Source organism: Tursiops truncatus, chromosome 3 (assembly GCF_011762595.2).
Source record: "Tursiops truncatus isolate mTurTru1 chromosome 3, mTurTru1.mat.Y, whole genome shotgun sequence".
Lineage (NCBI taxonomy): Eukaryota > Metazoa > Chordata > Mammalia > Artiodactyla > Delphinidae > Tursiops > Tursiops truncatus.
Window position 1 is genome coordinate 88,756,443 of NC_047036.1, and position 25,068 is coordinate 88,781,510.

The window sequence follows — 25,068 nt, forward strand, 5'->3', positions numbered from 1 at the left end:
GTTATTGTTTTGGAAGTGAATTAGGGTGGATCGAGACACCAGAATCTGCTTTGTATTTTGCATATCAGCAATGCTATGGCATAGATAAGTGTAGGTAGTTGTCATTGTGAGAAATTGACTAAGCTGTTCTAGTTCCCAACAATGAAATTTTTTAATTTAATACTCCACAGATACTAATCCTCACCCTTAGTGTGTCTTCCCATGTGCTGGCAAGAGAAGCTTTTGGAAGCTTTGCAGATCACAAACTAATTCCACCATTCCTCAAAATCTAGAGAAAATAGCAGCCCTGCTATTTTACACAGTGATTCTTCTCTGGGGTGGTTATTACTCTAAAGCTATATTCCTAAGGAGAACAATCACAGGGTAAAAGAAAGGACTGTATTCTTTTTATTTACACAGAGGTTTTCTTTAGATGACAAAACATTGTTAAGCACCTTCTTCTTGATTCTTACAGCATCCCTATAAAGGAGCTGGAGCTGGACTTGGGAGCCCTAAAACCTTATCAACAAAATCCAGCTCTCTAGAATGTGTTCTTAACCCTGTTTGCCAGATTCTCTATATTACACTGCCTTTAAAACTCCTCTTACTGCTAAGCAATTATGCGAAGTAAAATCCTGCCTTTAAATCACAGTGTATTTTAGTTGAATTTCAAGCTGACTAAAGTATTTACAAATCAAAATTCTAATTCCAAATATCTTTAAGAGCCAGACCTAAATTTGGTATGTCATATAATAAAGACAGGCAAGAAGATCTTTGATTGGCAGTGAGGGACCTCTTTTAGCAGTCTTTAATGTTAACTTTATAAAATGCAGAACAACACACCCTCTCACCATACACAAAAATAAACTCAAAATGGCTTAAAGACTTTAACATAATACATGACACCATAAAACTCCTAGAATAGATCATAGGCAAAACATTCTCTTACATAAATCATACCAATGTTTTCTTAGGTCAGTCTCCCAAGGCAATAGAAATAAAAGCAGAAGTAAACAAATGGGACCTAACCAAACTTACAAGATTTTGCACAGCAAAGGAAACCATAAACAAAACGAAAAGACAACTTACAGAATGGGAGAAAATATTTGCAAGTTACGTGACTAACAAGGGCTTAATTTCCAAAATATATGAATAGCTCATACAACTCAATAACAAAAAAACAAACAACCCAATCAAACAATGGGCAGAAGACCTAAATAGACATTTCTCAAAAGAAGACATACAGATGGTCAACAGGCACATGAAAATATGCTCAACATCGCTAATTATTAGAGAAATGCAAATCAAAACTACAATGAGGCACCACCTCACATCAGTCAGAATGGCCATCATTAAAAAGTCTACAAAAAATAAATGCTAGAGAGGGTGTGGAGAAAAGGGACCCCCTCCTACACTGTTGGTAGGAATGTAAGTGGGTGCAGCCACTGTGGAAAACAGTTCCTCAGAAAACCAAAAATAGAATTACGATATGATCCAGCAATATCATTCCTGGGCGTATACCCACACAAAACTATAATTCAAAAAGATATATGCACCCCTATGTTCACAGCAGCAGCGTCTACAATAGCTAAGACATGGAAACAACCTAAATTTCCATTGACAGATGAATGGATAAAGAAGATGTAGAACACATATACAATGGAATAAAAAATGAAATAATGCCATGTTCAGCAACATGGATGCAACTAGAGATTATCATACTAAGTGAAGTCAGAAAGAGAAATACCATATGATATCACTTATATGTGGAATCCAAAATATGACACAAATGAACCTATCTATGAAACAAACAGAATCATGGACACAGAACAGACTGGTGGTTGCCAAGGGGGAGGGGGTTGGGGAAGGGATGGAATGGGAAGTTGGGATTAGCAGATGTAGCGTTATGAATGGATAAACAACAATGGATAAGCACAGAGAACTATATTCAATATTCTATGATAAACCATAATGGAAAATAATATTTAAAAAAAAGAATGTATGTGTATGTATAACTGAATCACCTTGCTGTACAGCAGAAATTAAAACAACCTTGTAATCAACTATACTTCAATTTAGAAATTTGATAAAAAATAAAATGCAGAACAATTTAGATGAGGGAAAGATTTTTAACAGGATGAGAAAGAAGTGGGGAGTATTTGTTACCCAATCCAATGAGGGAGTTCCTGAGTGTCTACAAGTGTCATGGCAACCCTGAGAAATTCAGTTCTCATAGACTAAGATTGCTGAAGATTGGCTCTGAATCCTAGCACTTTTTTAACAAGAGAAAATATATTTTATGAAAGTCTTATTTTTTGTTCCACTTCTTCCATGTTTTATGCAAATATCAATTTATGATTGGTGGTAAAATTTTGCCTCATTTCCAGGGGTCTTTTTTCCCCCACGGATTCTTTTTTTCACTTTTGCCCTCAGAGTAGATGAAATGCTGCCCAAGTCTCCATGCAGTGTGGGGTTAGGGTAGATGGAAAACCCCTTCAGTCTAAGAAACCTCTCTGAAATTTTAGCTTAGGGACATAAAATTAAAGTTATTTTCACCATTATTTTTTCATTAGTGTTGTCATTTAATTTTTGAAAAGATGATGCATAAATTTGTTTTCGTTTTGTTTTGTTTTAGTCAAGCAGTACGTAAAGGGCCTACAATGAAATGTAAGCCCCTCTCCCCACCCTTGTCTCTAGCCACATAATTCCCCTTCCTAAAGGCAAATACTCTTATCATATTGTTGTATTCTTCTCAGAGATTTCTCAGCCATCTAACTGTACATATCTCCCCCCCTTTTTAAGCACACAGTGGTAGCGTACTTCATAGCCTCCTCAGCATATACCGCCTCCTCAGTACAGCTGTTACCAAAGGTACTGTGATTGTAAGGGGCAAATAAGATACTGATTTCCAACTAAGGAATAAAACAATCTGTGTAACAATCATTAAAAGAAATTTTTTCATTTATCACCTGCGAACTTGGAGCTGATACAACCCATAGAAATTTAATTACTGTGAAGTAACTAAGTACTCTGAAATGCAAGAGAGGTAGGATTTATAATGTAGAGAGTCCTGGATCAGCCATCAGGACCAGGTTTCCCAACCAGTCATGTCATTAGTTGCATGACCTTAGCAAGCGATCTTTCTCTACACCTATGTTTTCTAATTTGCAAATGAGAATGATAGTGTCTTCCCCTGCAAAGGGTACTGTGAGCATCAAATGAGACATGGAAAACTAGCAATGTGCTATATGGCTGTAAGTAACTTTCAGCCCATTACAATTATCCAGCAAGGTTTCAGTTCAAGATGACGATATAGGTAGATCCTGAACTCACCTCCTCCCACAGACACATTGAATCTACAGCTACATATGGAACATTTGCCCCTGAAAAAAACCTAAAAACTAGCTGAGCAACTCATACACATTGGGCAAAGGAGGAAAAAAGCCACATGGAAGCAGGTAGGAGCAGCTGACTTAAAATGTTGCCCTAAATCCCACCCCTGGTTCAGTGACCACAATCAGGAGGGAACTCAAAACCTGTAGCTTCTCCCTGAGGAGCGAAGGAACATCAGGCATCCTATCTTTTAAGACCTACACCTGAGAGATGAGCCCCCAAAACATCTGGCTTTGAAAATGATCTGGGCTTGCATCCACGAGACCCTCAAGGCTTTAGAAAGCTGAGAACTGCTTCTTAAAGGGCTCACCCACCCCAGGGCCCAGCGCAGAATCAGCTAATGGAGAGACTCCTAGACTTTACATGAAAGAGCTTCACTTGCTAATCTTAACGCATTAGCCTGAGGGGCAGGCATCTAATTTAATGCATCTAGGGCCCTGACAGGGTATCTCTAGGGACAGAGGCTGGCAGGCACCGTCTTCATGCTTTCCCCCTGCTATGATCTAGAGTGCCAGTATCTCCCAGAGGGGAGCTTTTACACAAGTCTGGTGCCCTGGTTTTTGTAGCTGCCACCCAGGGACACCCTTTGATCACCAGGCTCTGGAGACCAGGGGTTGTGTATTCCTGGAACCCACAGGACTGTAACAATCTGAGAGTGAGTTTTTGGCAGACTGCCACCTCCCAAGGCACTGCACTGGCAGCAGACTGAAGCACACCCCCAGTCTTTCTGATAAAGACCATTTGCTTATCCAGGAGCTTTGGCCTGAGGGGCAGGCTTCTGGTCTGGCACACTTCTTGGGGCCTATAGAATTGCTCTCAGGGAATGAGGCTGGTGGATGCCGTCTTTGTGCTATCCCTCTGCCTCACTCTAACTCACTGGTATCTCCAAGAAAGGAGCTTAAACACTTGTCCAGTGCCTCAGTTTTTTCAGCTGTTGCCAGGAGACACCTCTACATTGCCTGGCTCTGGTGACACTCCTGGGTCCCACAGAACTGAGAAAGGTTCTTAAACAGCTACCACCCTCAGGGCACAGCAAGAGGCAACAGACCCAGGAGCACAGTCTTTCCATGAAAGGCCTATAATCTTGGTGCTGGAGCTTCAGCCTGAGGGCAGGCTCCAGGTTTGTCACATGTCTGGAAGCCTATCAAGGTGCTCTCAGGGAATGCAGGCCAGAGAACACGGTTTTGTGACTTGCTCTGCCTCGCTACAATTCGTCAGTATCTCCCAGAGAGGAACTTACACACTTGTCTGGAGCCCCTATTTTTGTGACTGTAATCCAGGGACCATTCCAGATCGCCTGGCTCTGATGGCCAGCATGGCTTACACTTGCAGTCTGACAGGACTGTATATATTTGCATGCTTTAAAGTTGCTGCCTGAGGGTCTGGCTTCCAATCAGCCTGAATCTATGTGCTAGATAGTCCTCTTTGGGACACTGACAGGTCTTGGAACACCTTCAACTACTAGGAGCTATTAAAAAATAAAATAGGCTGCTTGGACAATCACAAAGGCTTGAGAGACAATGGAGAGTTAGATCAGAGCTGGATGGTAAGTTTTATCTCCTACAGGAGGCCACTCCTTCAGGACTGGGAGAGGTGGCTGTTTCATCTAATGCATGGAAAGAACACAGGAAGTCAAGCAAAATGAGGAATGTGTTCCAAATGAAAGAACAAGATAACACCTCAGAAAAAAACCTTCACTAAATGGACATAGTTTATCCACCTGATAAAACGTTAAAGTTGGTAAAGAATGGATGAACATAGTGAGAATTTCAACAAAGACAGAAAATATAAGAAGGTACCAAAGAAAAGACATAGAGTTGAAGAATACAATAACTGAATTGAAAAATATGCTAGAGAGGTTCAACATCATACTACATGAAGCAGAATAAAGGATCAGTGAGCTCAAAGGGCAATGGAACTCATCCAATCACAGCAATAAAAAGAAAAAAGAATGAAAAAAGCCAAGAGAGCTTAAGGGACTTATGAGACAACATCTAGCAGACTAATATTTGCATTACAGGAGTCCCAGATGGAGGAGAGAGAGAGAAAAAGGGGCAGAAAACTTATTTGAAGATATAATGGAGGACTTCCCTGGTGACACAGTGGTTGGAAATCCACCTGCCAATGCAGGGGACACGGGTTCGATCCCTGGTCCAGGAAGATCCCACATGCTGCAGAGCAGCTAAGCCCGTGCGCCACAACTACTGAGCCTGCGCTCTAGATGCTGCGAGCCACAACTACTGAGCCCATGCACCACAATTACTGAAGCCCGCACACCTAGAGCCCATGCTCCACAACAAGAGAAGCCACCACAATGAGAAAGAAGCCCACGCACCGCAACAAAGAGTAGCCCCCGCTCACCACAACTAGAGAAAGCCCTCACACAGCAGCAAAGACCCAACACAGCCAAAAATAAGTAAATAAAAAATAAATAAATTTAAAGAAAAAATAGATATAATGGCTGAAGACTTCCTACATGGGAAAGGAAAGAGACATCCAGATCAGGAAACCCACAGTGTTCCAAATAAGATGATGAACCCAAAGAGATCCACACCAAACACATTATATTTAAAGTGTCAAAAGTTAAAGAAAAGAAAATCTTAAAAGCAGCAAGAGAAAAACAACTTGTTATATACAAGCGATTCCCCATACAACTACCAGAAAATATCTCAACAGAAACTTTGCATGCAAGAAAGGAATGGCATGATATATTCACTGTGCTGAAAGAAAAATACTTCCAACAAAGAATACTCTACTTGGCAAAGTTATCATTCAAAATTGAAGGAGAGAGAAAGAGTTTTCCATATAAGCAAAATCTAAAAGAGTTCATCACCACTAAACTGGCCTTACAAGGAATGGTAAAGGGACTTCTCTAAGCTGAAAAGAAAGGTTGCTAATTAGTAACAAGAAAATATATGAAAGTATATATATCTCACTGGCAAAGGTAAGTATGTAGTAAGGTAGTGGATCAATCACTTATAAAGGTAGTATGAAGGTTAAAGACAAAAAAAATAAAAACTATAACTACAAAAATTAGTTAAGGGATATACAAGATAAATAGATGTAAAATCTGACATCAGAAACATAAAACAAGGCAGGGGGGAGTGAAAATGTAGAGCTTTTGAATGTGTTCAATCTTCAGTTTTTTTAATCAACTTAAAAATGTAAGTTGTTATATGTAAGCCTCATGGTTACCACAAAGTCAAAATCTATAGTAGATACAGTAATGATAATGAGAAAAATCTAAGCATACCATTAAAGAAAGTCATCAAACCACAAAGGAAGAGAGCAAGTGAAGAAGTAAGGAACAGAGAGGAACTATAAATTAGCGAGAAAGGAATTAAAATGGCAATAAGTACACACATATCAATAACAACGTTAAATGTAAAGGGACTAAATTTGTCAGTCAAAAGACAGAGTTGCTGAATGGAATAAAAAATAAGACCCACCTATATGCTGTCTACAAGAGACTCATCGCAGACATAAGGACACACAAAGACTAAAAGTGAAGGGATGGAGAAAGATATTCCGTGCAAATGAAAACCAAAAGGAAGCTGGGGTGGCTATATTTATATCAAACAAAGTAGATTTTAAAACAAAGACTGTAATCAGAGACAAAGGAGGGCATTACATAATGATAAAGAAGTCAATCCAACAAGAGGATATAAAATGTGTAAATATTTATGCATCTAACATAGGAATACTTAAATATATAAAACAAATATTAACAGACCTAAACAACTTGTTATATACAAGTTGTATATATACAACTTGTTATATAAACAGCAATACAATAATAGTAGGGGACTTCAGTACCATACTTGAGTCAATGTAAAGATCAGATGGAAAATCAGTAAGGAAATGTCAGCCTTAAATGACACTTTAGACCAGATGAACTTAACAGATATATATATATATACACACACACATATACACACCTTGGGCTTCCCTGGTGGCGCAGTGGTTGAGAGTCCGCCTGCTGATGCAGGGGACACGGGTTCGTGCCCTGGTCCGGGAAGATCCCACATGCCGTGGAGCGGCTGGGCCTGTGAGCTGTGGCCACTGAGCCTGCGCGTCCGGAGCCTGTGCTCCGCAACGGGAGAGGCCACAACAGTGAGAGGCCCGTGTACCACAAAAAAAATAGATAGATAGATAGATAGATATAGATATCTATAGATCAGTATACACGTGCCATCCAAAAGAAGCAGAATACATATTCTTTCCTAGTGCACATTGAATATTCCCCAAGACAGATTATATGTTAGGCCACAAAACAAGTTTTAATAAATATAACAAGACTGAAATCACATCAAGCATCTTTTCTGACCACAATGGTATGGAACTAGAAGTCAATTACAAGAAGAAAGCTAGGAAATTCACAAATATATGGAAATTAAACATGTTACTGAACAACCAATGGGCCACAGAATAAATCAAAAGAAAAATCAAAATTACCTCGAGACAAATTAAAATGGAAATAGAACATACCAAAAGTTAGGTGATGCAGTAAAAGCAGTTCTGAGAGGTATGTTCATAGTAATAAATGCCTACCTCAAGAAACAAGAAAGATCTCAAACAACATAACATCACACCTCAAGGAACTAGAAGAAGAACAAATAAAACCCAAAGTTATTAGAAGGAAGAAAATGACAAAGATCAGAGCAGAAATAAATGAAATAAAGACTAAAAAGACAATAGAAAAGATCAATGAAACTAATAGCTATTTCTTTGAAATGAAAGAATTGACAAAACTTTAGCTACACTCAGCAAGAAAAAAAAGTGACAGAAACCAAATCAAAACAGTTAAAAATGAAAAATGAGACATTACAACTGATACCACAGATATACAAAGGATGGTAAGAGGCTTCTATGAACAACTATATGCCAACAAACTGGACAACCTAGAAAAAATGAAAAAAATTTCTCAAAAACCTTCTGAAATTGAATCAGTAACAAAAAAAACTCTCAACAAAAAGAAGTCTAGGAATGACTGGTTTCACTGGTGAATTTTACCATACATTCAAAGAAGATTAATACCAGTCGTTCTCAAACTCTTCCAAAACAGAAGAAGAGGGAATACTCCCAAACTCATTTTATGAGTCCATCATTACTCTGATATCAGAACCACACAAAAGGGCTTCCCTGGTGGTGCAGTGGTTGGGAGTCTGCCTGCCGATGCAGGGGACATGGGTTCGTGCCCCGGTCCAGGAGGATCCCATGTGCCACAGAGCGGCTGGGCCAGTGGGCTATGGCCGCTGAGCCTGTGTGTCTGGAGCCTGTGCTCCACAACGGGAGAGGCCACGGCAGTGAGAGGCCCATGTACTGCAAAAAAAAAAAAAAAAAAAAAAAATACACACACACACAAAGAAATCACAAGAAAAGAAAATTACTTGGAGGGGCTGAAGAGTGTAACCATGGCCAGGTCGAGTTCAAGATTTCAGGATGTGGACGTGCAGCAGCTGGTGACACAGAACCTGGCTTGAGGTACTGACCAGTATTTCACCCCCAGATGCTTTGGCACCTACATCAATGTCACCTCAAGAAGTTCGGGCACATCAAGTAAACTATGAATCTAACCTTCCTGGGAGAGCCCCTCTGGATCTGCTCCAATCCTAACTGAGGAGTCTCCTCCCCTCTCTTCTGCCATTGTTCCTGAAGAACACAGAAGCAAAAATTCTCAACACAATGTTAGCAAACGGAATTCAGCAATACATTAAATAATAAAAGGATCGTACATCATGATCAAGTGGGATTTATTCCAAGGATACAAGGATGGTTTAACATCTGCAAATCAATCACCATGATGCACCACATTAACAAAATAAAGGCTAAAAATCATATCATCATATCATCTCAATAGATACAGAAAAAGCATTGGACAAAACTCAACATCCCATTAAGATAAAAATTCTCAACAAAGTGGGTACAGAGGAAATGTACCTCAACATAATAAAGGTCACATATGACAAGCCCACAGCTAACATCACAGTTCACCGTAAAAAGCTGAAAGTTTTTCCTCTAAGAACAGGAACAGGACAAGGATGCCCACTCTCACCACTTTTATTCAACATAGTATTGGAAGTCCTAGCCACAGCAGTTAGGCAAGAGAAAGAAATGAAAGGAATCCCATTTGGAAAGGAAGAAGTAAAACTGTCCTTATTTGCAGATGAAATGATATTATATAGAAAATCCTAAAGTCTCCACCAAGAAACTGTTAGAACTAATCAATGAATACAGTAAATTGCAGGATACAAAGTCAAAATACAAAAGTCTGTTGTGTTTCTATACACTAATAACAAATTATCAGAAAGAGAAATTAAGGAAAAAGTTCCATTTATAATTGCATCAAAAACAATAAAATATCTAGGAATAAATTTCACCAAGGTGAAAAACCTGTACATTGAAAACTATCAGACACAACCAAAGAAACTGAAGAAGACACAAGTAAATGAAAAGATATTTCATGCTCATGGATTGGAAGAATCAATATTAATAAAATGTTCATACTACCCAAAGCAATCTACAGATTCAGTGCAATCCCTATCAAAATTCCAATGGCATTTTTCACATAACCGGATCAAATAATACTAAAATTTGTGTGGAACCACAAAAGACCCTGAACAGTCAAAGCAATCTTGAGGAAGAAGTACAGAGCTAGGGGCATCATGCTCCCTGATTTCAAACTATACTACAAAGCTATGGTATTTAAAGCAGCATGGTATTAGAATTAAACAGACACACAGATCAGTGGAACAGAATAGAAAGCCTAGAAATAATCCCATGCATAAATGGTCAATTAATTTATGACAGAGGAGGCAAGAATATACAATGGGGAAAGGACATCTCTTCAATAAATGTTGGGAAAACTGGACAGCCACATGTCAAAGAATGAAACAGACCACTATCCACTATCTTACACCATATGCAAAAATTAATTCAAAATGGTTAAAGACTTGACTATAAGACCTGAAGTCATAAAACTCCTAGAAGAAAACATAGGCAGTAAGCTCTAGTGCTGGAGATGAGGTTTTGGGTTTGACATCAAAGCAAAGGCAACAAAAGCAAAAATAAACTAGTCGGGCTATTTCAAACTAAAACGCTTCTGCACAGCAAAGGAAAGCATTTACAAAATAAAAGGACACCTACCGAATGAGAGAATATATTTGCAAGTCATATATCTGATAGGGGTTAATATTTAAATATATAAAGAACTCATGCAACTCAAGACAAAAAAAATCTCATTTAAAAATGGGCAGAAGTTCAGAATAGACAGTTTTCCAAATAAGGGATATACGTGGCCAACAGTTTCATGAAAAGATACTCAACATCACTAATCATCAGGGAAATGCAAATCAAAACCACAGTGACTTATCACCTCATACCTGTTAGAACGGCTGTTATTAAAACAAGAAATAACAAGTGTTGGCCAGGTTGTGGAGAAAAGGATCCCCCCTCCACTGTCAGGAGGAATGTAAATTGGTGCAACCTCTATGGAAAACAGTATGGAGGTTTCTCATAAAAATAAAAATAGAGCTACCATATGATCTAGCAGTTCCACTTCTGGGTATTTATCTGAAGAAAACAAAAATGCTAACTCAAGAAGATATATGCGCCCCTGTGTTCATTTGCAGCATTATTTACAATAGCCAAGATATGGAAATAGCCTAAGTGTACATCAATGGACGAATGAATAAAGAAGATATGGTGTGTATATACAATAGAATATTATTCAACCTTAGCAAAGAGTGAAATCATGCCATTTGTGACAACATGGATGGACCTTGTGGGTATCATGCTAAGGGAAATAAGTCAGACAGAGAAAGACAAATACTGTATAATCTCATTTACATATGAAATCTAAACAACAACAACAAAACCACTCTCATAGATACAGAGAACAGACTGGTAGTTGCCAGAGTCTAGCAGTGGGAGGCAGGGGGAGGGTGAAGGTGGTCAAGAGGTACAAAATTCCAGTTATAAAACAAATGAGTCATGGGGGTCTAATGTAAAATGTGACTATAATTAATAGTACTATATTGCATATTTGCAAGTTGCTAAGAGAGTACATCTTGAAGTTCTCATCACAAGAAAAAAAATTTTATGACTATGGATGGTGACTATGCATGGTGATGTTGACTAGACTTATCGTAGTGATTATTTTGCAATATATACAAATATTAAACCATGCTGTACACCTGAAACTAATATAATGTTATGTCAATTATATCTCAATAAGAAAAATAAAGAAGTAATTATTAATTAATTTTAAAAAATTATCCAGTAAAACCAGACTCAAAAGTCAAGGTTACAGGGCTTCCCTGGTTGTGCAGTGGTTAGGAATCCGCCTGCCAACCCAGGGGTCACGGGTTCGAGCCCTGGTCCGGGAAGATGCCACAGAGCAACTAAGCCCGTGAGCCACAACTACTGAGCCTGTGCTCTAGAGCCCGTGAGCCACAACTACTGAGCCCCTGTGCCACAACTACTGAAGCCTGTGCGCCTAGAGCCCGTGCTTGGCAATGAGAAGCCACCGCAATGACAAGCCCGCGCACTGCGACAAAATGTAGCCCCCGTTCGTCGCAACTAGAGAAAGCCTGAACACAGCAATGAAGACCCAACGCAGCCAAAAATAATAAAATAAAAGTCAAGGTTACAGAGTTAGGTTATAAGCTTTCACTTCTAGAGTGTGATCTTAGTTTATAATACAACTGGCCATTCTTGATCTCTTCCTAGATACTATCTTACAAAAATAAGGTATTTGGTTCTCTATGCTTTGTACTTCCTTAAAGAGTTAATTAGTCTTAACTTGTAACCATTGAATGATTTTCATAAAAAGTTTTAAATTATTGGATGCCAAACATGAAAAGAGTTGATATGCAGACAGGGAAACTAATCTTCCTACCGACTAGCATAGTGAATGTCCATAATTACCATCTACTAAGAAGGAAGCTAATTCACACAGCTGGAGATGATGATCAGCAAGTACACTCCAAACTCTGACATCAGAGCAGTTATAACACAGGCATACTCTCATTCTTATTGTACTGTTTTCAAGAAAGAGAAAAGGCCATCCTACTCAAAGTAACAAGACATTTTGGGAGGATGGGCATTTATACATCCTGGAATGGCAGAAATATGTTGGAAAATCTTGAAAATTCATAGCCTTTTCTGCCTCCCCTCCTTGATTTCACATTCATTCCAGAAGATATCTGGTATTGGCTTTTATCTCTGTGTTTCTCTAGAAGATTACCAAGGGGAAAAAAACCAAACTAAACTAAGAGTTAGCTTATGTAATTCAGTAAAGCAGGTGCACCAAGATATTTTGACAAAACACAGCACCATGTAATTTAAAGAAGTTGTTTTTATCAGCCAGCTATGTTAATTTCTACTCTATTCAAAACACAGAAAAATGTATTTTCCATAAATGAAACTATCAGTGGAGAAAATGAGAACTTTAAGCGTGTAAGAATATCTGTAAACAGTGATGAGTAAAAAATTGAAGTTAAGAAACTTTCCTTATTGCTTTAAGTTTGTTTGTAATTTTAGTAGAAAGAAAATGATGCAGGCAGAAGACAAAATTGCAGAACTCCAACTTATTTAATCTCCTAGGCATCGATGTGTACAAATTTATATCTTTTTTATATAAACCATCTATCTCATTTAGAGGCCACAGAGAAAGTAAGCTTGCATACTGAGTGAATATTTGTTCTTGGTGGGGGAAATGTGATTTGGAAGGTGGCTTAGTTAAAGTAGCAGCCTGAAGACTATTCATTTAATTGGTAATATTACTACTCCTGGAAAGCAAAACTAGCCAAGAAAATAAGATCACTAGTTATTGAATTGCTGGTAAGTTTAAATATGTTAATATGTGACTGACATAGACATACACAAGCAGAAATGGTCACCCGCTTATCCAGTGAGCTGAATGTGGTTTTGTTCGCCCTTCAGGGAGATACAGCTCTGAGAGTGATGTGTGGAGCTTTGGCATCCTCCTCTGGGAGACCTTCAGCTTAGGGGTCTGCCCGTACCCTGGAATGACAAATCAACAAGCTCGGGAACAAGTGGAAAGAGGTGAGCCAAAGACACAGAGTAGCAGTGTTCACAGCCAGCCCGGGCAGTGCTGGTGCCGTGTCTGCATTTCCTGGGAGGAGGAAGAGAGTACTCTCGGGCCCGCGATCGAAGAGGTGCTGGTTAATCTACTTTGGAACTTTATGGATGGTGTGGCTCTTTACAACCAAACCAACAACAACAACAAAGACTTTAAAAGATAGATCCCAGCTCTTTGAAAATAGAAAGCTCTAGGCTTTTCTTCCACGCCCCCTGCCTGGCATGGCACCTGCAAGGCTGTGCCATTCACTCTCTTCCAGGGAAACAGGAGATTGAGGAATACCACCTAGTTTTTATTCTATGCCAAATAAACACTGTTAATATTACTGCAAATTGAAATGTAGTTAGACTTCAGGAAGAAGTTGAGAATTTTGGAATAGTTCTGAAGAAGCCCTATGGTGTTCTCAGATCAGGGACAGGAATAAGCAGGTGACGGTGACACCCTCACGTGCACTTGTGTAGTCCCCGGCTTTCAACAACAACAACAAAACACTTGCAACAAAACACCAGCGCCCTAGGGTCAGGCCTGTCAAGGGGGGCATGGTTGTAGAATCGGATGTAGGAAGATGACTTCCAGCTTCCTTCCTCCCTTTTCCTACCGCTCCTGAGGCAGATGCACACAGGCACACACACACCACCCAGCACACTGCCGGGACACTGCCAGGTGACTTTGAATTAAAGATAATATTCTTCTCAGACCGTAAAGGAATATGCCTCATATTCATTTTTATTTCACTTTTAAATTAATGTTTATAAATCCTCATCCTTTTTCTCATCTTCAAAACCCTGAGTTGTAGAGATGATTTTTTTAAACTCTGCCTACAGCATCTAAAAGCAAATTCTGAAAGCAAATACTTAGAGCAACTAAAACATGCATTTGTATGTGATGTATCTTACATCAGACTTTGTGACAAATGAACAAACAGAAAATGGGTTCTTTGAACTAGAAGGTAATGATGTTGCTCTATTAATATTAAAGTCTGCATTACTTATAGAGAAAAAATCAGTTTGCCCTGAAATGAATTTTTTGTTTCTATTAACCAACAACATAAGGTACTAAAAATTACAAACTGCATAATGCCCTCTGTGAACATTTATATCTTATCCCCATTCTAAATTCTCTGTTCTTCTTCTCTTGGGTCTTCAGGATACCGAATGTCAGCCCCTCAGCACTGTCCAGAGGACATTTTTAAAATTATGATGAAGTGTTGGGATTATAAACCTGAAAACCGGCCCAAGTTCACTGAACTTCAGAAAGAGCTCACTGTCATCAAGAAGAAAATCACATAGTGACAGAACAGTGCAAACTCAGCCTCCAGGACTTGGTCCTCCAGCAGAGTAATATTGTTCTTCTCATTAACAATGAGTTTATACCACGTTATGTGCAACAGTCTTCTAAGGTTATTTTTTTTTAATTAACTGTTTTTTAAATATGTGCCGTTAAAAAAAGTCAAAGGCGAATGCATTCAAGAAACAGGTCAGTCCTACCAAGGGCTTTCTCAGCTCACCACAGCAATCCTGCCATTTCAGCCCTTTGTAAATAGAAAAGCACAGGCTCTAAATGTGAGGGGGAACCAATCCATCTTTTTCACACCAGGACCATCGATGTTTCTCAGAGATTTTTTACTTCAGACCCAGTTCACAGCTGCTGTCCCATGCCACAGACCCTACTCGATCGGTGCTATCAGCTGCATTGGTAATGCCATGTCTGCAGGACACATTCCAACCAAAGTTGGCTTTCTGCTCTGCCAAGGCAAGAGTGTATTTGTAAACATCATTTTATATTGAGCATTATTTAGACCTCCTAGGGGTTTTCTTTCCTTTCTCACCAGAAATAAGCACAGTGCAAGAATCCTCACATTCCTGTCTTATTGGTAAAGCTGTTGTTTCCCTCCCCTTTTGCCCAGGCATCAGAAAATGATGCCTGGAATGTCCTCAAAGAGCTCTTAATTGAGGGCACAGCTTTTAAAGAATGTTTCAGACAGCTGTGACGGCAAGAAGTAAGTTGGAACAGGAGGACGGTCTGGAGAAAGGGGCAGCTAAAGTCATCATCAAAGAGAAGGAAAGGAAAATAGAAAATCTGCCTTCTTACCAGAGTTATGCCTTTACACACACACACGCTTTATTTTATGGTCTGATTCATGAAAAAGGTTCTAAGAAATGTTTTCAGGAGTTCACAGATAGAGCCTTCTTGTCAGCAAAAAATTCTTTAGAGAAATTCCAAAGCATGAGGCTACAGGAATAACAGCATAATTTTAAGTACCTTCATTTGAGAGGAGACATCCCAGAATTTAATTCTGTTCATTTGTGCCAGTTTCCAGAGCTGTCAGAATTTCATGATTCTAGTTCATAAACACGTCCATGTGTGTACACACATGGGCATGCGCCCCCCACACAGACACACAGACACACACACACACATAATACCGAGAAACCTGGCAGGTATGAATGGAGTAAATTGGTTAAGAAGTCAAATGAACATTATTAAGGAAAAAGCTCTAGAGATAGCCCTCCTTTGTCCACCTTCCCCCTTCATGTATTCTTATACTGCTACCTGAAAATTCTTATCATTAGCCGACCCATATATGAGCACAGTCTGGAGATGCTTCATATGAATAAAATGGAACAGAGTTTAAACTAGGATTGTCTTTAGCTGAATCTTAGCTTCATCCAGGGAACTTACCCCATGGTCTGTATATAGTTGCCTCTCAGGATAAATATGTGTGTAAGAGATGGTCACGCTCAGGGGTAAATGTGGCCTGGGAGCTTTTAATAAGTGCTCAGGCCTGTGTCCAAATAGCACAGTAGTGATTATTTGGTCTACAGTCATTGGAAGAGCTTATGGGATAGAAAATTCCTCCTGCCCCCTCCACCTGTTTGCTGCCTAGGAATATCACTGCACACAACTCACACCCAGTACTACTTTCAAGAGTAAACAGGATAATACTGAGGAGAAAACTGGCTTGTGTCTACCACTTCAATCTCCTTGAAGTTTCATACACATTTAATGATTACCACATCCAGACGAAAATGAAAGCATAATAAACTTGCCCGCAAAAATATTGCAATATACAAAGTAACTCTTTTTTAATCAGCATCGTTTCCCTTCTGTCAAATATTATGAGTAAAAGGAAACCTTCTTTTGATGGCATATACTGTGGTAAATCAAAGCACAGACTCATGAATTAAGATTAAGAGCTCTGGTCTTCAGGCACTTGTCAGCCTTCAAAAGCAAGAATAAAATGGGGACATTTCCACCCTTTGCCAGTATTTCCAAGTGCATCTCTCTGTAATATTCTTTGTTTAAAGAAAACAGCCTCCCATCACTTAGCAGCCGCACTGCTAAGCTCTCAGCAAAGAGAGAGAATGATAGTTTGGGCTTTAATTTTGTGAACAAGACCTGAAGCTTAATCATTGCATTCTGGTGTAAAGAACGAACATGGCATTGATATTTCACTCACCCAGGCTGTTAGAATTTGCAGTTCACATCGTAACTGTGTGCTTAAAGAAGCTTTTCAAAACATCGTGACATCTGCAGCATTTAAATTCTATCTTATTCTTTGTCCCAAAGCAGGCAGTGGTACAGTTCAGGATTAATAACTCATCGGGAGTCTTTCAGGATCATATCAGTTATATAGAATATTAAATTTAATATAGGCACATGCATTAAGAAAAACTTATGCAGACTGTTTTTTACTGTTAACTTTGTTGTGCTTGAAGCATAATTTATTCATCCCTTCTGTCACAGATAATTATTGGAATTATGTACTTTAGGAGGCTAATCCATACCCAGAAAGCATACACACAAATTCTCCTCTGAATTTGCAAGTTGATATAGGGAAAGAAGGATTCGGAAACACATAAAATCCTATGACTTGTTTAGTAAGAAAACAGTAACCAAAATTTGAGTAACCAAAATTTGAGTAACCAAAATTGCCACTGGTCTGAATGTAATTCAGCCAGGTCACAAATCTTTGTGTTGTTAATAGATTTTTTCACGTGTTGCATCTGTTACTCCTATGTAGTTTCTGCCATAATTCCTTAAATTTATGAATATGGAGTCGCGGGGGGGTGGGTAAGCCCAGGCAGCCTGACTCTCACCTGCATTTTTCTATCTTGAATCACCAAGGAGCCTTTATGAGAAGTATTTAAGTAGCTCATCATTTTTCAAGGAAAGAAATCTTTTATTGTCAAATTAACATTTATTACCGACATGTGAAACCTAAAATTATTTTGCACTCCATATAATCTAAGGTTACTTCCCAAAGCCAACATATTCTTTCTCTTCTAGGAAATAATAATAAAGGATGAATAGGCTGTGTTTAGACTTTCAAAACCAGAGGTTTCGTTTTAGTCCATCCTGCCACTAGGTCCCCAGTGCAAGGTCTTATGTAATCATTTCTCTCTTATCTCCCAAATTTAATATAGTCAATAAAATTCTTCATCCATAATTCACCATTTTATCACAGATACGATATTACTGAAACCTGTTACTAGCACACCAGTGTAGAACATGAGTCTGATTGCTTCAGCCAATTTTCAGCACACATTTCACAACTGTTTTTCATTTGAGGGTTGTTTTAAAAGAAAAGAAAATGTTTAGTCATTGAAATAGTCTTAATTTCCTTTAAACCATGGTATGGTTTTCTTGTCTGTGTTATACTCATTGTTTCAGTTTTGCCATATAGTTTTATATAAAGTTTGGCTAATACCACTAAAATAACCACAATACTGGTATGACTTGTGTCAAGAAGAAAGTGTTTTAATTATAATATATGCCACACACTGAGGATCTTGTAGTGGGATAAACATAAAAATGAGAACGCAAAAATACATGTCTAGGTCGTATGTTACTGTCGTTCGGTTACCTCAGTCACACTACTTTCCAGTTCACTCATCAGATGTTCTAAAAATGTACCTGAAAACCTTCCTTAGGATACCCTATGGACACTGTTCTGTGGCTGTGTGTCTTTTGACGTGAGATCAGTTGATAATTTTCTGAAAAGAGGGTTTGTTTGTTTGTTTGCCTCAACCCTCTTTTTACATATACGTACCCCCCCCAGCACACCATTGGTATTTTAGTTGTTTCTTATCAACAGAATTGATTGTCCATAAACACTATTCTGAGTCATGTAAAGACTGACTTTTGTATTTAGGAGGTCAGAGCCCTCACACAAAACAGAATAATGCAAAATACAAAGAACAAAAAGGGACAGACAATTGAAAAAGACATGGTTTCTTTATGTATTAATATGTTAATTAAAACAAAGATTTTATATGAAAATGAGTTTATATTACAGTTCCATTACACTATTAAGTTAGCATGAAAGTTTACCATTAAAATAAAGTGTTACCTCTTTTATTACTAACTCTGATTTGCTTATACGTACCAGAAATTTTTTATTAAATATTTTAGTTTTATTTAGTTTTCTCTGTTTTGATTAGTTTCATATCAAGTCTGAGTAATATATTATTTGGGAAGATCCAGAACTACATATTAATTTCTGCCAAAGAAAATATTCTAATTAAGTCAATATTTCATGTACCAAGATGACCTACTTGAAGGAGATACTGCTACAGTTGTAGAGTCCCATAAAATTCTCCTTTAAAAAATAATGCTATAATACAGAAGGTGTAAAACTATATATCTTAGTCATAATTCAATTTAAGGAAATATTTGTAACCCCTTGAAGGCCATTCTACTGCCTCATACTGATTCAAAGATTAAATTCTGAATTGTTAAGTGTAGACATTAAAGACTGCCTAATAAAGACTGAGATTCTTAGGTGGTAGAAAAGTCCTACTGAACTAAATTCCTAGTCACTTTAAACTGGGGAGATATAATGAGCATAGGCTGCAGCACATCTGTTAATAAGGCACTGAGGCAAACGTCTACCAAGGCAAAAGAGGAGAGCACCAGTTATTCTAAGGCAGGATGATGCAGCCCCTACAGAGAGTGTAGGATAATTAAAGTGGAACGAAGACTTGGACAACGTCACTAGGAGGCCTGAGGAGAACAGTGCCACCAGGCCAGATCCTTTCCTACAGAAAATGTAAAAGGTATTGGAGTCAAAAGAAGCAAAAGAGGTCACCTGCCAGTGTGTGGGCCTTCCTGTGAGCAAACCAAACACCTCTCCCTTGCATGTGTAGCAGTCTCTTATCCCCAGCTCAGAGGCGATGCTGTGCTGGGCGACACATGCTCATCGTCCTCCCAACTAATGGGTTTGGCCATATATGCTTAGACTTTTAACAGAGACTTCTCTAAGTCTCTTTGTATTTGAGTTAGTGATACAATTTCTTAAAGTAAATCACTGATTATTCACACCTCATTAGAAATCTGGTTGCAATGGGGCTGGTCTCCTAAGTGAGAGCACGCTGAGATCAGCCATTTCACCTTTTGACTGATGTTGACTAACTGGCTCCTAGAGGTACCCCAGAGGGACCTTCCTCTGATGAGCTCAGCTCTGGGGAAACATGGAATCCAGCAGGGAAGGAGGGGAATACCAATTAAATAGCAATGCTCCTTGTCTTTATACTAATAACATGTGAGGGAAAGGAATCATAGAAGCATCCTAAAGCCAGTCACAGTGCAGCATGGCTAAGGTCAGACATGGAAGGCAGAGAAAGAGACATCCACAAAGGAAGACTGAAGGACAGGAAGGGCAAAAACAAAGTACCAATGCAAAATGACTCAAGGGCTCACCTTCCAACAAATAAATGCGGTATCAATGAGGGAAAGCGAATCCTCAAAAGGGAATTTTGAGGTGCTTCCCGCTGCATGGTATTAAACATTACGTACCTCTCAAGTTTCTACAACACTTCTTAAAGGGCATTGAGTGGGGTATCGATTTGATTTTCTTTATGCTCCCTATAATCTCAAGAGGAAGCCACTGTTGAATGAGAATTACTCTTGCTTGGTTTTTCTGTAAGGCTGCAGGTATGACAGTGGTTCAGCCCCCTTCCTAAGCAGTAAGGAACTGAGGGTGGCACACATATGTCTGGGGCAGCCAGCATTGGAGGAAAACTGCTGTGAAATTTCCTTCTTCTTATTTTATGAAAGAAAAGATACCTTGCGGGTGTCTCTGCCTGCAACATAAAGACAGATTGAGCTTCCCTCCTTGCCAGCAAACTTGCAAGGGCTCCCAAAGAAGAATACTTAGAATTCACTCTAAAAAGATTCAAATCTTGAATTTCTAAATTATCTTCCCAAACATTACCACTGAAGTCAGAAGAGGTGAGTGTTCTACAAAGTAATAAAATGTTCTAAGTGATGGTAATGACCCTGGTAGCAGGATTTTGTAATGCTTGCCCTCAGCTCTATTCATTCAGAAGCTTTTTCTCGATATCTGCCATGTCAGGTTCAGGGAACCCTACTGGGTGCTAGTTTTTCTGGATTTTTTTTTTTTTTCTGGTTGGTATTTCTTTTTCTCATGTTGCTTAATCTTTACCAAAACAGAAACGCCTTTTCTCATCAGCTTTTATCAGACAGTGTCTTAACTGGCCTAGACCAAACAGTTTCTCCTCACATGCTCAGGAGGCCCTTGCCTTATAGAGAGCTCCCAGGCATCCATTTACCAGGCCAGCTGCATACCCTCTGTGTGAGAGGCCCCGTGGCTTAGAACACAGAGAGGCCTCATTGTAGTCTTTGTGGTGGGGATAGGACGACTAGGTGGCAGATGTGTCTGATGAGTTATACTATCAATAGAGGTTCTTGGGAGATTTTGCCAGGATGGAAAGATCATTGTGAGCAGATGTGCCCAGGGAAGCAGCCTGTTGACTTGGCCGAGTAAGCTCACTAGGTGACCTGCCTCCAAAGAAATGTTAAAACACTAACAATGATTATCTTAAAACCCCGGACATTTTCAATTTTTCCATTCCACTCTTCTCTACCAGTATTTTTTATTGTTTCCTTCACACTCCTCTTGTCAGTAAATGTCTAAAGGTATTTCAGTTGCACAATGTCAAAGTTTTTCCACAGCTTCAGAAAAGAGGGTAGCAAATACAAAGGCTCAAGTTTAAAATAAGGCAATCTACCTAGAGACACAGACCCCAAAGCACTACTGTGCTGAAACACAAACTCTACTCTAGTTTCCCCCAGAGCGGTACCCTTCCTACAAAGCCAAACATCACTCTTTCTCCTGTCTGTTAAGAACATCTTTAGTATTAGAATAAGCACCTTCTAGATGCTATCCAAAGCAGATTCTAAAATGACATACGAAGAAGCCAGATTTCAACCATTAAAGCAACAACAGAAACACTACTTTCATCCCTTTGTAATCAGTTAAAACATCCATGCAAAAACTATCAATAGGGCTTCCCTGGTGGCGCAGTGGTTGAGAGTCCGCCTGCCGATGCAGGGGACAGGGGTTCATGCCCCAGTCCGGGAAGATCCCACATACCACGGAGCGGCTGGGCCCGTGAGCCATGGCCGCTGAGCCTGTGCGTCCAGAGCCTGTGCTGCGCAACGGGAGAGACCACAACAGTGAGAGGCCAGCGTACCGCAAAAAACAAACAAAAAAACCTATCAATAGAACCATCCAGGCAGTTCATCTAATGAGGAGCTAGTACCTTATTTTGAAAGCATAGGATGGATGTCAATGGGAAATAGCAATGTTTTGAGCAACACAGGGTAAGTATAAGAAGGCCAATAAAAAAAAAAAAATCCCAATTCCCACATTGAAGCAGCAAAAACCTGAGAATGAAAAATGGAGTTGTATATGAGTCCAAACTTAATATTTTCTTCACGCAGCTCTTGTCAAATTGTACAACCTTGGGGGTCCTCTTTTGAGTTGCCTGAAAAATCCTTATGAAGCAAAACACTAAATCCACCCCCAACCCCCAATGGGAGCTTGAATTTCTAAGTGCCCTGGATTCAGAAACTTAGCGGCTGAGAGGCAATCTGTAATGTTATTACCGAGATCCCAGGCAAAAGGCCCATCTTGGCAGTCTTTGCAAGCTTGCTAATCCATGCTTTTGTTAATTTTTAAACATGGAAGATGGCAGAGTGGTGGGGGTGAGGAAAACACCCTATTATCTAGAAATTTTTTACAAATAATTTTACTTAGTAGAAATAAACTTGCCTCCTTGCTCTTAAGAAATGCCAGACTGTTGTAAGCAAATGCAGAGGGCATGGTGCCCAGAGCCATGCTTAATATGACCGTGAAGTTTTCTCCTAACCCAAAGCATAACGGTTCTTATATTTAGATGATAGGATGCTAGAGAGGCCCATCCCCTGCCGGTCTAATTGCTTTGCTTCAGCTGCAAGTGGAAGACCAATTCCAACAGAAATGAACTTATTTGCCATAATTCCTCCTCAGATGCTAGGCCTTTCACACTTGGAATGCACGGAAAATATACATGTTTTAATGGAATTCACTATTTTTGGCTTTAGTGTCAAAGAGATTGGTTCCACAAGGTTCACCTGATTCCCCATAACAAGTATATGTTATAACCCTATGATTCTAAATCCAATCCCAGCTATAGGTTCTGAGCATCAAGTCAAAATCAAAGATAAAGGGGAACTGGTAGAGAGGGGTTTTGTTTGTTTCAGACTCCTGACCAAAGTGGCCAAAAATGTGAAACTCCCTTTCACTTGACGAACATTTCACCATATGAAATGCCAGTCACCCCACAGCATCCTGTGACATAATCAGACTCTCAACATGGACCAGTGGCCAGGAGCACACTTTTCATGGGCCACTTCTGTTTATCATTTTTCTTCATAAATCATTGAGATTTCTCACTAAGACAGCTTTATTAGAGGTGTATAGGTTTTATGTTTAATTTATGTTAAATACATTAAATCACATGGCCTACTTAAGCAACATATGAGTATAGCAGGAGTTGGTGGCAGTATGAGTTCTGCTGACTTTATGTTATGGTTTCTTTGTGTTTCTCTTGGTATGGTCTGGTGAGTGCCCTAAAAGATTAGAACTCTCTGAAGTCACAGCCATACAACCACATAGGGTTAAGAAAAGCCAGATAAATGCAGGAGAATAAAATCAAGTTGTCAAAGTCCCGGGAACAGCCCTGACTTTTTCAGGAACGCAAGCAAACGAAAGCAAAGACAAAATGTACAAATGGCTCCCAAGCCATTTGACGGTGGGCAGCCCACTGGCCTAACACTGCATGCTCCTGGCACAGACCCACAGTGAGTGGTTGCAGAAATGTGACTTTCTGGGTTGCTTCCACTTCCCTTTACTAGAAGATGAGTGTGGGATGATGGGGTGGGAATGGGGTGTGCCCTCAGCCCCCCATGGTCCAGATGTTCCATCTGCAAGCCTGTTGAGCAAAGCACTCCTGTGGTTTACAGTTTCCTTTTAGTGCCAATATTGTCAGGTTAAAGCACCTTTAATCTTCTTTTGTTGTTATTTTAAAATAATATATTTGTTAAGTGGATTAAAGAAACACTGGAAATAGGGTGCTTCTTATAAAAAGCTAAAGTGTAAAACACAGAAGCAAGTCCTTTGGTGAGTTTATCTGGCTTTGTAAACAAGTCTGAAAATGAATGAGAGAGAAATATCTAAGCAGTTAGTTGTCTGTCTTTTACCATTTTTAACTCGGATCTGTATTTAACACTTATTTATTTGTTAGTTTTACATTCAGAAGAAATACACTTTGAACTTCAGCTAACATTGTAGGATGTTTTTAAATTGTTTTCTACTTTTTTAAAACATGATTTCATCATTTTTGTAAACTTAGATCATTTTTGAATAGCCCTTTTTTCTTTCCCAATAGACCAATTACCATGCATAGGTCTGTGGAACTTTTTTTTTAACTGTATTCTTATAATAAATGTAAATATTTGTAGCAAACTGTGTCTTGTCTTGTTTAATCTTTCTATTGTGTTTATATTGCTTTCTTTTCCATATAAATATTCTCTAAGCAGAAGAAAAGGAAGGAGAGATTTCCATGGTAACTGGCCTCCTAGGGATGTAACAGTGTATAAAACATCATTAGCTTTCAGTTTCTCTGTAATTAAGCTTCTAAGTTCTGATGATAATGGGTGTGTGCTGCTTACAGTCCAATCACTGCTTCCTCTGTTTAGAAATCAAAACTGAAATATAGTTCAAAACGGAAATACAGTTCAAGTCCCATTTCTCTGTGCAGACTGGCTGTTTACCAGGGTTTCTGTTGTTGTTGTTTCATAAGAGGATTTGTTTAGACATAACAAAAGGATTTAGGGGAGAAAGGTGGCTGAGAGGGATGTTTAGAAAGAGAAGCTGAAAGCTGCTGTTGCACAGCAGTTACAGGCATGCATCCTTGCCTGGCTGGTGTACAGGGCTGAGCTGGTCACAGAGCCAAGATACTGCTGGACTACTGTTTACCCTTCAGTCAGCAAATCGATAACATTTCTAAAACGGCATGCTGTTATTTACACAGTTTCCCCTGCGTTAAACCAAGCCCTCTCCCCCTCCCCGATCTTGGATTGGAAGAGGTAACCACTCCCCTCTCAAAAACATGTTTCCTGTTTGTGGGGCAGCCGCCAAGCTTCTTAGGACAAGCAAAATGCATCCATACAACTCTTTCCAACCTTCCTGCTCCTGCAGCACTCTGGCTGACCAGAGCTGGGTGTTTCTGGCCCTTGGTGAA

At 39.3% G+C, this 25,068-nt stretch overlaps 1 protein-coding gene across 11 annotated transcripts in view; it reads left to right on the forward strand.

Annotated features, from left to right (window-relative positions):
- The window catches only part of FER (FER tyrosine kinase), a 466,879-nt gene extending 442,589 nt beyond the window's left edge, over positions 1–24,290 (forward strand). For all 11 annotated transcript variants that reach the window (XM_019940802.3, XM_033853080.2, XM_073802380.1 and 8 more), the window contains 2 exons: positions 13,318–13,440; positions 14,624–24,290. In XM_019940802.3, the coding sequence (XP_019796361.1) occupies positions 13,318–13,440; positions 14,624–14,766 (266 nt within the window). In that variant the 3' untranslated portion in view covers positions 14,767–24,290. The remainder of the gene's footprint in view (positions 1–13,317; positions 13,441–14,623) is intronic.
- Positions 24,291–25,068: the final 778 nt, after the last annotated feature.